Consider the following 15,454-nt stretch of genomic DNA (forward strand, 5'->3'; position numbering starts at 1 on the left):
AATGTTGGCACCAACTTTTTTTCACATTTAAATTGTGTCAACAGTGTGGTCAGAGCGGGTTGATGATATCAACAGTGGCATTTTTAGGTTGTCATGAAATTCTATTTACAGTAGCTTGGCAGATGAGGATTTTTCCATGCTCGAAATAGTGTTTCATATCGTAGCTGCAGGTTGTGGATATGCACTGTGGAAATGGAAGGAAGATGAGCATTTTTACAGTCTGAAATCAGCCCCTGCATGCTTTGCAACACTCAATCTTAGTATAAAATATAAATTTAAGACTTGCATTTTAACAGCTCCCACTCCTCAAATGTGAGTACATGCAGAAGTTCAGCTGATTCAGTAACAGTTGCATATGCTGTTGTTAAGATCTCACACCTTGTCTCTGCCCTTTTCTGCTGAAAAAATGAATCTTGACATTTCCCTTTGCACCACTATTCAGTCTGCAAACCCTGCAGTTGTTTTCAGTCATGCCATTTTAGCAGGAAAGAATCAGAAAAAAAATGAGCTATTCCACCATCAGAGGTCCTGCTTTAACCACTTTGGTGTAGCCTACCACTTTAAAAAAAAAAAAAAAAAAAAAAAAAAAAAAAAAAGCCAAAGCAGAAGTAAGTGATTTATGGACTTCTTTCATGCTTCACTCTTGACTTATACAGGAGAGCTGAATCCAGCTTGTGGTTGGGCCAGAAGTGATCATGATGTGTTTACACACTCCACTGAGGAACCTTTAGGCAACCACATCTGCTCTCTTGCCACTGATTTGTCAATTCAAAGTGTGCCAGGTGGACATAGCTGGCCCGTGTGTTGCAACTTCCTCAGCTTCTGGCAATAAAGATTTTCATAAAACAGCTGGTCAGATCTGAAAAGTTTAGAGATACTGGATAAAGAAGTTGTCATTTCCAGGTCTTTTCAGGTTCTGTGCTTGATGGGGAACCTGAAAAGACCATACACCCGCAGGCAGGTTCTGTGAGAACGATCTATTGCCAAAAAAAGTATGGGAAAGTATAGGAAACTGTAATACATGTGCTGTAATTGAAGGTGAACTGTCATTTCATGTTAAAATATTTGGTGTTACTGTATGAAGAAATATCTACATATAAGGCCTGATCCAAACTGTGTTATGTTGTACAGTTTGGGTCTTTTATAGATTGAGATCTTACAAAGTAGAATAAAACCTGCACACTGTATTGCCCCATACACACCTTTATTATGTAACAACAAATTGAAACTGGTGAAGATCCAGTGCAAACTGAAATGTTGTTTGTCACACAATAAAAGTGTGTATGGAGCAATACAGTGTGCGGGCTTTTTTCTTCTTTGTTGTATGCTTCTTGGCCCTGCACCTTGTAAACTATGGGTGTGTATGTCTGTTGCTTTTTATAGATTGAGATCCACACACTGGAGCTGTTCAGAGATGTGTGTGCATGTGCATGTGTGTAAAGGTTTAGTTAATCTTAATGATATCGGTTATTGCCTAATTTGTGTTTGGGCCTCTTTTGGACTCAATTCGCTTGTATGATTTCATGAAATTAAAATCAGAATCGACTCTGTCGGGCCACCATATATTCTGTGAGGCTGCAATGTCTCTGAACATTACCTGACCGCAGAACGGAGGCTACTTTCATCATATATGGCAAATAGTGAGCTACATCTCGATTACTTGGATGTGGAGAGTTTCCATATTGATTTACATAACATACAATTATTCAGAGGCCGATCAAAAACATTGCACATTGTAATTAATTTCCCTGACATTAATTCCTATCTTATTTGATGCCTTTGCTATCAGGCTGCACATTCCTGGGTTTGCTCAGTACAAATGGACTGGAGTCCAAGACAAAAACTGTAAATTGTAATGTGAAGGTGAACCTTAATTTACATATTTATCACCTCAAGCGTGCATCTTGCAGGTGGCTGTGTATGCCTACATGGGCCCACTGGGTTGAAATCAGTGCAGAGGAGCACATATAAAAACTGACTTAATGCCACAGCAGGGTACTTTACTAACCAGTAGAGTGTGGTGGCCTTGTTGACAGTTGTATTGCTGAGGCATAACATACTGAATTACTGACCAAAATCTTCAAATCCAGGTGAGATTTTAAGGTCTGGACAAAGTTTGGAACCCAAGAAAAACATTGGTTATACAACCATGTTTAGCCTCAATGCAGATGAACTGGTATTTTCACAGCAAAGTAAACATAATCTGTCTCACACTTATTTCTTGTCTCCTCTACACTTGATTTGAAACCTCGCTTTCCTCAGTTTGGTCAGGATGTCTCAGGCCATCATTAATTCATCTGCCTTGCTATTGATCTGGATCTGTAACCACCAAGTATTTCAACCTGCCGGCTCGATAATAAGCCTTTCCAGTTAGGCCACATCTCTACCTCTCTTATCTCTGCATATGTCAGGCATAGTGATTAAAGTGAAGGTCCTGTGCAGCTATTTTACATGAGGAGCATGCAAAAATGACAATTCCATGTTTCACTGTGCTTTATACAAGGTATTTTACTGCATGTTATGTGAAGATTTAATGAAACAGAACAGGCAGGAAACTGTAAAATGTTCCAAAAAATGCTGCCGCTGGTGCTATAAGGCATGATCACTTCAAAGCAAAAGGATGGATCCAAAATAGGCTTGGAAAGACAGCTACTAAGTTGCAAGGCATTTCAAGCTTGGCATTCTTCCTCAGGCGGCATGTGAAGATCTAAACCAGTGGTTATTAGTACTGGTCCTCAGGAGTCAGAGGTCTGCCAGTTTTTCTAATCAGGGACAGATTACATCTGAGATGGCAGGTGAATGCAATTAACTGCAATTAATTTGATGGCAGGGTAAAATATGAGCAGTACTCTTGGTCCTGCAGTCCACTGCAGTGGACGTTACATGAAATGAAATGTTTTAGTGCTAACTGTATACCATTTGTTTATGATTGCTAATTGTGGAAACTAAAGTTGTAATATTCATTCATACATTTTTACTGAGATGTTAGCTGAGGTCAGATTGTTTCTAGAAAGGCTGGACAGCAAAAAAACAAACAAACAAACAAAAAAAACACATGAAATATGATTTTGCAATGTGGATGCAAGCCACACTTAGAGGTGGTTTGAAATGCAGTTCCAATTGGATTTCCAGAAATGTGTCTGGACACTCTGGTCACTGAACTAGGAATACAAAGGTTGTTGTTCATGACTCAAAACAACAACATCAAATTCAAGAGTGATGGAAGTGCATCAGAACAACTGAGCAAATTTTTGGTGGCTTTCATGCCAGTGTAGATACTTGTGCACGCGTACATTGTTACCACAGCAACCCTTGCAGATAGGTTAGTGGTGTCTTGACGCACAGATCCGACCTGCTGATTTGCACATAACAGTGTGAACAGTTTGTCTTAAAGATCTGATTTGAGAAACTGATTGGCCTGCAGTCTGAACAAGGCCTTTGTGCCCAGCTTAAAAATATGCAGACTGGCCCTGCTTTCATAGTGAAAATTGTTTCATGCCCCTGACCATGCTTTCTCTCTCTTTTTTTTTTTTTTTTTTTTTTTTTTTTTTTGCATCTTCATGTCTGGACACCCCTCAATACTGCCATGAGTGCACATTAGAGTTCTCATCGGGCCTGAAAATTAAGACCCGACCCGACCCGGACACGACTGGGCCAGCCCGAGGCCCGACCCGACCCGACTAATTAGCCGAACTTTAGGCCCGACAGCCCGATAAAGCCCGAAAAAAAAAAAAAAAAATCGCCAAATGCGCCATTATTTAGCAGAGCCGGTCGGCCGCGGCACCAGGGCACCATCAGTCGGTATCAGGCGGGCCCGCCGCGGCACCGGCCAGCATCAGGCAGCTCACCTGTCAGATCCGGAAGACCTGACGGGTGGGCGCGGTATCGGACGGTGCCCGGTACCCGCCTGATGCCGACTGATGGTGCCGCGGCATGTGCGGGTCAATACAGTAGTCTAGAAAACTGGAGATTTTTTTTTTCCCGTGCGCCCCCAGTTGCACTGCCCATAGCAAAAACCTGCCCTGCTGCTGAGTCTGCCAGCACAGCGGGATACTGCTGCAACTCTCTCTCACTTGTTTGCGCTGCGCTCGCACAGCTGGTTGTCTGTCTGTCACTGAAAGTTTAGCCTCCAAATCCAATCCAGTCTCTCACTCTCTCCACCAGTCACATAAAAATGAAACGTCATGATCAATAACAGAACACATAATTCTATTTTTTTATTAAAAAAAAAAAAAAAAAAAATCCCCCACAGAACCCGAAGCCCGACCCGACCCGCCCAATTCACGTAAATTTTAGGCCCGACCCGACCCGTAGAATATGAGAACTCTAGTGCACATATATGATACCATGTATGATAACCTGATTAAGGAAGAAACATTATTTATGTTATCAATGCAAGGAAATCAACACATATCAACACGACATATTATACCATGGGATATTTTGCCAGACCTGCTACCAAGATGTGTATCTCTCTCTCTCCCCCTCTTCCTGTCTTTTCCTCGCTCTTGTAGAATGCAGAGGGCTACAATATGAGCATCCCCATGCCAGGCCACCCAGTGAATTTCTCTCAGGCTACTCTGTCTCAGGCCCAGAGGGATGTTGAGCAGCTAGAGAGGCTCATTGCTGAACATGATGTCGTCTTCTTGCTGATGGATACCAGGGAGAGCCGCTGGCTGCCCACAGTCATAGCAGCCAGCAAGAGGAAGGTAGGTTGAAACAGTATACATGCTTGTGCATTTTTTTTGTCCTCCCTGGCACATTTTATGCTGCATCTGTCTGCCAAAGCAGAATTCATGAACAAGAGAATGTGAGGACAGAGGATGGATAAAGATCCTAGAAGTTTCTTTTAATGCAACGGATATCGTGTAATGCAAGCCTAAGATTCATTGCGAGAATGAAAAATCACATCCAAGCAGTGATATAGCCTTATAGTACAGAACTAGTTCAAACAGCTTGGAAAAAAGAACAGCCGTGTGTTCCAGCTCATCTTGTGCACATCAAACTCATAGTCCATCTCAAATGTTCTTCACAAGGTCACTGGCATAGGCTTTTTGGTTCTTATACCATCCAGTGTGTATGAGGGTGAATAGTGACTGATAGTTTTGCTGGGACCTGAAGTCAGCAGCTTTAATAATGTGTTAAGGTGTATTTCTAGTTTTTTTTTTTATTTCTAGTATTTGTTTTTCTCTATAATGTGACACTGTAGCACTCTAATGATGCAAGACAAATTTCGGAGCAGTTCAGACAATAAAGTTGTGTTGCTTTGTATTGATACACAGGCCTGCACAGAACCCATGATAAACAAAGTTTACACTATAGCGTGAATGAATGTTCAAGTGAGTTAAAAATTGTGACAGCTGTGACATAATTTTAACCATATTTCCAAATGAATGCCCTATCAAGATTTGAGCTTTTCATATATGCCATAAACTGGCACAGTATCAGTTTTCAAGTTGCCTGCCCAGAAATTACATCCAGCACTGAGGTTAAGTCCTTTTGTTTGCGTTTTAAAGAACTTTATGACAAACCTGTTTGATTTGTTACATTATAATCACACAATATACACAAACAGAGGACTTTTGACTGCGGTAGTCTGTAAATCTAGACTGAAGCCTTCAGCAGATCTGACTGCTACATGAATACAACAGACTCATCATTGTTGCAGTGCAGTGTTGTTTGTTTGTTTTTTCTGAGCTTGTGATATTGGAGTTGTTTGACTCACTGTTCCTGGAAATTGAAATTGTTGATAGATAATATTGGCCAAATTCTCTGTTTACTGGTTTGAATTGTATTTGTTGCCAGGCGACGTTAGTTTATTGAACAGTCTGTCAGGAACTTTTAAAGCCTCCAGTGGTATCGGTGACAGCAGTCATAGTTTGCTGTATGCAGTGGAGTGTTTTTCGGGACTGCAGATTATGTTTTCTTCATGGCTAGCTTTGCTGAGGGGAAATTTGTCCAATTACTGCAGTGAAACTGTTTTTTAAGTTCCCAGCAAAATGACACAGCAATTTATTTTGATTGCTTCCCTGAAATTCTAAACGCTATCAACATTTTAAAGAGCCTTCTAATGCTGTGAGACATTAATTTTGCAAATGGGCTAATGTGTTGTACTTTTACTAATTGCCGGACAAGCCATTTTGTTGTTAACTTAATTTGCTCAAATGTCCCCTGTTTGTTTAGAGAGAGTTTGAAAATGTTCTCTGTCAAGTTAATGCTATTTAAGATTTGCGTTTAATTACGCCTCGGCAAAGTGCACCTTTTGTCATCATTATTTCCCAGAGAGTGCGTTCCTCTTTTTAACTCTATGCTTTGGCTCAGATGAAATTGTGCTTTTGCAGCTCTTGGTTCTTTGTTTATTCCTCCTTTCTCTTTGTCGCTCACTCTCCCTAGCTCGTGGTGAACGCTGCTCTTGGCTTTGACACCTTTGTAGTGATGAGACACGGACTGAAGAAACCCCCAGCCAATCACAATGTTTCTGAGGCAGCAGACTCTTCACCTTCGTGTTCCTCTACTTCCTCTTCCTCCTCCACTCCTGCCGGCCCAGTGCCCTCTGTCCCAGGATCCTCTCTGTTCTCCAACATCCCGGGACACAAGCTGGGCTGCTACTTCTGCAACGATGTGGTGGCACCTGGCGATGTAAGGAAAACACACACACACACACACATATTCATTCATTTTAGAATATGATGCATTCACAAAAAACAAATGTGCCTGCAAAATTATCGAAACATTTCAGAGTAAACAAAAAGCAAGCAAAGAGACTTGGAGGCATTTTTAAGGAACAGTTGCTCTCAAATTTAGTCTGGCAGAATGCATTTGTGATTATGTACATTACACTTACAATGCTACTATTATGCTACTAAGTGATAGCTTTTTGAAACCTTAAACGTGTTGTAAATGAAGAGGAACAGAGGTTGGAAGATTTAGTTTAGCTTTCGCCCTCTTTCTCTCTCTATCTCTCTCTCTCTCACACACGCACACACACACACACACCTCACGTTGTGTGTCTGGGTTTCACTCTCTCTGTTTCTGTCTTTTCCATCCTTTTCTCCTCGTCTGACCTTTCGATATGAGTAGTCTGTGACAGCCACTCATCAGCCGTTGAAAGCCAGATTGAGCCCTATTGAGTCCTCTTCTTTAAATGCCATGTGCCTCACAGAGTATTGTTAATGTTGGCTGTAAAGTTCAAATTAGAGATTTGCCCCTCATCCTGTTGTCACTGACTTTAGGTCAGTGACTTGGATAAATGTTATGTATGGATGTGACTTTGGCATCAAAATGCTAAATAAAATTGAAAGTCATCCAATGAAAATATACAGATACATATTTTCCTGTTAACAGTATCTGTTGATTTAAGCTCTGGTGTTGCTGCTTTTGTTGTAGACGAGTTAAAGATACGCCACAAATGTACAATAGATTGTCAGACACAGTGCCAGGTGTCTAGCTGCGTTAGCTGTGTCTGCAGTGTAAGAGCTGTGAGAACATGACACATCACTGGTCGGCTGTTAGAATTGCAAGGAAATGAAACAGGCTGAGAATCTGAAATGACTCCAGCCATATTGTATGTACGTGTGTATGTGCATATACGGGTTTCCTTCTTTATTGAAGGCAAAGACTTTTTTGTGGAAAACTTAAACCTTAAGATTTTGTAATTTTGAAGGGGCGGGTGCTCTTGGTAAGTAACACTAGACCATTACTGTGAAGTCCCCTGTCTAACAGTGTTATATAACTGCCAGTGAGTGTGTGATAATCTTTTAGCAAGAAACTGGACCCCGAACTGCTCACTCATCATCAGTCACTTGGGAATGGCTAGACTAGCTAGATTAGCTAAATGACCAAATTGTAAAAAGATACCTCTCACCTTCCTCAGATGATTGGTAATTTCTCTGCCTGAGGCTCTTCTTTCCTTTGTCCAGAAGAAACTGCCTTGTGTTGTGACGTTTTATGTGAGTCCTGCTTTTATACTCTCAGTGTTTTGCTATTTTCCCTTGCTGTTTTTTGTTGTGACTAGTCGACCAGGGATCGGACTCTGGACCAGCAGTGTACAGTCAGCAGACCAGGCCTGGCCATGATCGCCGGAGCCCTGGCCGTCGAGATGATGGTATCCATTCTGCAGCACAGTGAGGGGTAAGCAGAGCAGCCTTCTCTTTATGTAGGCTGGTGGTATTTTTGACTCTCAGAAGTGTTTTCCATGCAGCAGATCCCAGGTTATAATCACAAGTGAGCCACTCAACCCTAAACTGGTTGTAGTTCATCACAAATTACTGCTGTAGAAATGAAGTCACATTGTTAAACAAAAGTTTCATCTCTTGTCTGTTTGATACTATGCATGAATTTTCCAAACAATTAGGGGATTTCAGATTCAAAACAAGAATACATCTCCATTTTGGAAAACCTTTACCACCTGAAATTTGTGCAGTTATGTGATATGTGCAGATATGTGAGAATAAAAGATGTACATAAAAATTATTATGAAAGCAGAGGTCATTACATGACTCATATGTTTGATCTGTGGTGTGCAATGTGGTGTACTGGTATTTTGTTGGAGTAGGCGTGAATTATTGTAGATAGGTTGATATCTTTTTTTGAAAGAAAGCTCTTCAATTGCTTTTGGCTGAGAGCCACACTCTTACTGCACCACATGTAGTGACCATGCTCAGTTTTGTTGTGGCACAGCTCCCAGAATTTATTCTAAAAACTTTTCTGTCAGCAGCAGAGGCTCTATTAGCATTCATAGTCCTTCTCTCCTTTGTGCATCAAAGGCCTTAACACTGTGATTCAGTCAGCTCTCAAGTGCAGTTCACTCGGCAGTTTGTGTCCGCTCTGTATTTTTGACTCTCAGAAGTGTTTCTTTTCAGGTGGAGGAGCCTGATGGGGATGCTTTCATGTCTGTGAAGTGTGTATTTGTGTGTGTGTGTACATGTCTCTGTGGAGCTGTGTGTGTGTCAGGGAAAGGCAAACTAAAGTGGTCGCTTACTGGGCCTGATAAGGCAGCCATTTTGTCTGAGTGTTTAGAGATGTATTAAGCCGTTATGGAGCTGCTCTGCCTTACCCGGATAAAAAGCTTAGGAAGTAGAGCCGGGGAGGAGAGTCAGCACACACCCCAACATTCTCAACTTTCTCCTTTCTTCCTCTCTCTCTGTCCTTCCATCCTTGCATACCCCCCTCTTGTTTCACTAATACCTTCACGTCTTGCCTCAGTCTTGTCTTTCACCTCATTTTCTTCCTCGTTTCTCTATCTGTATCCTCCATCCCTTCACCTCTCTTCCCTGACATCCCCCCTTTTAAGGCCCTTACTCCAGCTTTCTTGCAGAATCTTATTTAGGAAAACTTTATCCTATTTAAAATTGTGGCTTGGGGATTAATGTTGGCAGCAATTTGACAGACTTTTTGTATTACTCAGTGCAAGATTTAATGTTTTCGTCCTTGTTCGGATATTCTGTGGAGAGACCAATCCCCTAACTGTTACCAAGCCGATCTCTTAAAACAGACATGTGAACAAGACGATGACATTCACAAAATCAGATGCTTTCTCTTGGAAAATACCACGTCTTCATGTTTAAGCAAGCATCTTAGTCCCAAGTATCATTTATATCGCCAGATTCAATGTTTTGTGACAGGAAAGCATATCATTCTCATATATTGGGCATATCTTCATGAGTCAGTGGCACATGGCGTGGGTGCACAGGCCTTGGAAATGGATGTTTTGTAATTTCGTGGCCAGTGCGAGCACCTGAGGCTCAGTTGGAAACAGAGCAGGATTAGGAGGAATACATTATCAGTAAGGGCTGGCGGCATCACGACCAATCAAATCACCTGTTTACCTTGATTTTTAGAGCAGGACGCTGACGGTTTTGTGAGTCCAGGGCAGATCTGCCACAAAAGCTTTTCTCAAGAGTAAACTGATGTCCTTGTTTGGGATGTGCAGAATCACCACAAGCCAATGTACGGCATCTTAAATTGAGTTAAGAGTGGGAGGAGATGGTACATTTGGTTACTGTGTTGCTTTGGTTCTAGGAGGATTGTCGCCAGTGCATTTATATTAGGCAAAGAGCCACAAAAAATATTTTGAAAACCGGACACGTCTTTCTTGTAGTTAAAAAAGTTATATATTGGATTATGTGGGAATCGCCAACATGTTTCGGCCTCTGACTTCATCAGGATGGGAATCTAGACCATCAAGGCATCACAAAGTAGAGGTTCACCGACACCTGTTTGCAATCCACATTTAGCAGCTAACCAATCAGGAGCCACAGAGTGTGTTCCAGACAGGTGAATCGGCTCAACAGTGTATCACATTAATCACATATTCACACTAAAACACTACAACAGTTAAGAATGTATCAAATTAACTACATATCCACATTAAGCCATTACAATAGAATCAAGGTAAACATCTTAACAAATCATGAAAAAAGTAACAAAGTCCAAAAAAAAAACAAAACAAACAGCTGAATAGATCATGAATAACAATCAAATACAAGTATCAAATTTTGTTTTAGATTCATTATTTACATATTCCAGTTTATTTTAAGAGAATCAAGAACATCATCATCATCATCAGATGCATTATTTACATAATCCAGTACGTTTTAAGGACACATTCTCTTACGCATTTTCTATTAGGCAAAGAGCCAAACTGAAGTGGAACTGCAGGGAGAGTTTGGTTACGGCAGCAGGGCTGTCCACCACCCAGTCCTTAACATGTGTAGAGAATTCAGCCGCCTCCGCAGTCCCCACTCCCCGCTGATGTGCGTCATGGCACATGCTGACACTTCTCTGTCGGGTCATAATCACTCACCACACTGCCACGTGTATGTAATTAGATTAAAAGAAAGTAATTGCATCTTAGTTTTTCCTGCGTGAGAGATTTATGTTGAAAATCAACTTTGCCAACATATTATTCACAAAAACGGTCAGTATGTTTTTGAATAAGGATCTTTTCTTGTGTATCTCTTGGTAAAGCCACGAAAATAGCACAAAACATGAATCTGCTCTGTGCTGTGCACTGCTGGCGTGGTCCTAGCAGGTGGGCGGCACCAGTAAAAATTGAGCAGGCAGTTAAAAAAAAGAAAACTACATGCTCATGACGAAAATGCCACTTGGCTGGCACAAAGCCCCAGTGAGTGTGGCAGAGCAGGCAGTTTTAAGGTCTGAGGAGGGTAACAACAAGAGAAGACACGACAGTGGGAGTTCACAGACTGATGACTAAATTATCTCTCTCTCTCTCTCTCCCTCTCTCTCTCTCTCTCTCTCCCTCTCTCTTTTTCTTTCTCTCCCTCAACCTAGGGGTTACGCAGTGGCCAGCAGCAGTGATGACAGAATGAATGAACCTCCCACCTCCCTCGGCCTAGTGCCACATCAGGTCAGACACACGCACACGCACACATACAGTCAACCCTCCTTTTTTCCCCAGGATTCTCCTGTGTTATGCCCTGTCATCTTGTTTAAATATTTTCCTGTAAATCTCTACATAACTTCCATAACCTTTCTAAAAAAAAAAAAAAAAAAAAAAAAATGAAGAGATGAAGAGATGTTTTAGCCTTTCTGTTGTCTTACTTAATTGTTTCTACAGTTTGGCTGTGCACTGGATCCCTATTTAATTACTTATTTAATTACTGATCACTGATCACTTATCAAGACACACACACACATACATAACATACAATACACCAATGGGTTTGATATAGAAATAAGCAGAGTTCTCTTAGGGTGGTAAAGAATGTGTGTGGTATGTATGTGCATGTCATTCTGTGTACACCTTTCTGTCCCTTTCTGTGGTCATATATGTGTGTGTGTGTGTGTGTGTGTGTGTGTGTGTGTGTGCCCTTGTGCAGTGCTTTTATAGGCATATCTTTGTTTCTTTCTTTGAATGATACACTCCTGCTGTCAAACCACAGGTCTCTTAGTGTGGTGACTAGAGTAGGTGTACACTGTATCCACACTTCTGCTGGGGTTTTGTGAATTTTTACCACACCTCCCTTTGAAACTATTCACAAACTCAGTGCTACATTGAAAAGACAAATAAAGCAATTTATTATTTATTTAGCAATTTATTTGTCTAATAACATGTGGTGGTGACCGCTGCTTGGACTTTGTTTTGCCTGCTTACTGAAGAATGTCCATCAAGAGCTAAATCAGCTCCTGTTGAGTTTTTCCAAATAGAATAATGTTTTTTTTTTTTTTTGTTTTTGTTTTTGTTTTTTTCAGTCCTTTGCCAGGTCAATAGGTCTGATATCTGACAAAGTACACAAGTATTTCCAGTGCAATAGCAGAAATCAGTTCAAAAGTTAAGTAGTCATTTAGGGTGGTAATACGATTACCTGTAGGTCATCAAAATAAAAGCATTAGCATTATAGAAGACTGAATATGTGAAATGGTCTTCAATCAGGCGCGATGCCAAATGGTGGGAGACGGGACAGGTTGCAGCTATACAAGCTGTGCCTTTTTGCTGACTCACTGTTCTCAGATACTTATACATTTCACTGTCACCATTTGCATCATCATCAGTATCTATCTCTCTGAGAATCTCAGCTGTTTGCTTTCCACTCCTACTGCTGATTGCATTTCAACTAAATAATCCAGAGAAAAATGGGATGTAAATGTGGTGTGTCTGTGTCTGTCTTTATGTCTGTCTGTATGAAGGCTATGTATTTGTGTGTATCAGAGACATATTAAGGGGATGGAATTGGATAAAGAGTGACAGACAGAGAGAAAAAAAAAAACATTTGAATAATATGTATTAGAGTATGAATGTGCGTGTGAGTGCATGCAATGTATATATTATGCCAGGAATGCAAATTTTTGCAGTAATCTATAATCTGTTCTGAAAAAAAGCTACTGTTTTCAAGCCATCTGAAGCTGCTGGCTTTCTTTCTGTGGGGCCACAGTGACAACCTGTGGTGACATACAGAAACTACATGTCTTTATTTTGTTATCGTTTGTAGCATTATTGTTTTTTGTCTGGGTAAATGAAGTATGTTGGTGGTTAACATTGAATATAACCTCAGAACATAGAGCTGCTTTCTGCTCTCTTGGTGCACTTTCCCTCTGATGCTCTTCCTCTTCATATTGGCTTGTATAACACGGTCATTTAAGATACAGCACACAGATAAGAAGATATAAAGCAAAAGAAGAAAGGAATAAAGAAAAATGAAACAAAGTGAAATAAACCTTAGACTGAACATCTGTAACAAATGAACATGCTCTGTAAGAGACTCATAAATAAGGTAGACTGGTGCTGGTCTTTAGATCTTTAGATGTTACAATACAAACAAGGACTAGAACAAAGCTGCAGATTGTTTTACACTATGAAAAAAAAAATTATTGTGTAGTTTTTTTTAAATACTGCAAAAGTTCATTAAGTAAGCCCGGTTCTTCAAAAGCTAAGGAGGTCTTTGTTCCTGCTGCTGTCAGGGTTTTTTTTTTTTTTTTTTTTTTTTAATGAAAACTTATAGCTAACTAATGCAGTGTGATGTTGTTTACATGTTTATATTTATTTAATTTTTTTCTTTCAGAGTCGTTGCTGTTTGTCTTCTGGGTTGTTTGTCTTTTCTGTGGTGGCCAAGGTTATATTATACTTAACTTAAACTGAACTAAAAAACTAAAAACTACATGTGGAAAAATATTTTAGTCAACTGAAATAGAAATAAAAACTAGACGAGACTAGACTTTATGAAAAAATGAAAATTAACCGAAACAATATTATGTACTTACAAAACTAACTAAAAATAAAATAAAAAATATACAGAGAATGTCTTTAGTTTTAATCTTTGTCAATTTGGTCAAATCTGTCAGCTGAGGTGTCGACATGACTGGAATCAACTGCCTTCACAAAGTGTTGGGTTTATATTGGAATGCCTATTCTGATAAACACTTTCCACATTACAGTAAAAAATCAAACTAAAACTAATACTGAAACTAATAAAAACTAAACTGAAAGGAACATTTTTAAACAACTAAACTGAAACGAGCAAATCCACTCTGGAAACTAACTGAAATGAAACAGAAATGGAAACAAAAAAGAAAAGCGAAATAATGAGAATTAATGAAGCTAATCAATAAATCAGTCAACTGAACTGTGCCATATAATACCTTACTCATTATCTACCTCCCTCTCTGAGATGAAAATGTTATTTAACCTTAGCCAGAGGCTATCATTTAGCCTGGGATTGTGCAAAATTGAGCTCATGAAAGAATATGAATGCGGGTTACTGCAGATGTCATAGAGCTGGCACCCAAATACACAAAGAGAAAAGGAAAAATGCTGGTTGAACTCAGATGGAGGCCAATAGTAAGGCAGGTGCAAGCTTTTCTTTTTTTTTTTCCTAGTTCACCCAAATAGCACAGCCAAAGGCTTAAATCCTGAAGCTTCACCCCCACTCACTTGGGTGTGCATTATACGGTAATTGGTTGCAAATGTAAGTTTGTTGGTTTCACCACCAGATAATTGTAGTCAGGAAGTCATTTGAGGTTTTGCGTCATCAGAAAAAAATGATGGGGAGCTTTTACTGAAAAACAGGAGGATGTGGGAATGAGAGGAAGAGGGAAGTGATGAAAGAGAGACACTTGTGATGAGTGGTGTTTTTCCATGTGCTGCTGGGGGGTGGCGGTGGTGGTGGGTGTGTAAATAATAACGAAAGTAATTAGTCATACATTGGAGAGGAGGCTTTCAGCAGAAATGTTTGCCTGAAAATGCTGTTTGTCTCCAGCAGAGGGAGCTCTCAGCATACTTAAAAAACAAAAGGCAACAGGAAGTCAAAATCCTTTCACATTTTCAGCTCCTACGTTCATTGAGCAACCCTTCTGACTAAGTCAAGGGCAAAATGCCTGAACAGTTTTCTACTTCACTACTGTTTCACAAACTGTTGCTCATAAAGAACAAACACATCATCAGCAGCATCGCTTGCAGTGCAAACAGCACCTGTTTGCTACACAGTAAACCCAAACTTTAACTCTTCTTCTCCTTAATTTACATGTGTTTGAGTTGTCTCACATGGAAAAGATTTGTAGTCACATAATTTAGAATAAATTGTCTGTTATGCATGCAAATTATGTTTGACTATGCTGTCTTTTATCAATGTTGATGTGCTTTTCTGTTCCCTTCCCCCACAGATCCGAGGCTTTCTGTCCAGGTTTGACAATGTCCTGCCTGCCAGTCTGGCCTTTGACAAATGCACCGCCTGCTCACCCATCGTAAGTTGCAAAAACAGTATGGTACAGAATAAACAAAACTTAGTTTTGTTCTGATGCAAAGGAAAAAGCTTTACTCGAAAAAGAAAGGAAAAATGGATGCAGACAGATGCGTAGAACTATGAGAATGATTTGCTGTATAATGTTGTTTTTGAAACATAAAATGCAGCCTTAGCAGTAACAGGGGGATTCCCAGCGCTCCCATTTCCACATTGTTGTTAACTTCTTGGAGCTGTGTTGAAATGTTGCTCCTTGAGGA

General features: G+C 40.2%; 1 protein-coding gene across 2 annotated transcripts in view; it reads left to right on the forward strand.

The window, feature by feature from the left end:
* atg7 (ATG7 autophagy related 7 homolog (S. cerevisiae)) overlaps positions 1-15,454 on the forward strand; it is a 72,126-nt gene that overhangs the window by 25,228 nt on the left and 31,444 nt on the right. For both annotated transcript variants that reach the window (XM_030052126.1, XM_030052128.1), the window contains exons 13-17: positions 4,515-4,709; positions 6,394-6,639; positions 8,015-8,130; positions 11,293-11,368; positions 15,118-15,198. In XM_030052126.1, the coding sequence (XP_029907986.1) occupies positions 4,515-4,709; positions 6,394-6,639; positions 8,015-8,130; positions 11,293-11,368; positions 15,118-15,198 (714 nt within the window). The remainder of the gene's footprint in view (positions 1-4,514; positions 4,710-6,393; positions 6,640-8,014; positions 8,131-11,292; positions 11,369-15,117; positions 15,199-15,454) is intronic.

The sequence above is a fragment of the Myripristis murdjan genome, chromosome 5, assembly GCF_902150065.1.
Source record: "Myripristis murdjan chromosome 5, fMyrMur1.1, whole genome shotgun sequence".
Taxonomy (NCBI): Eukaryota; Metazoa; Chordata; class Actinopteri; order Holocentriformes; family Holocentridae; genus Myripristis; species Myripristis murdjan.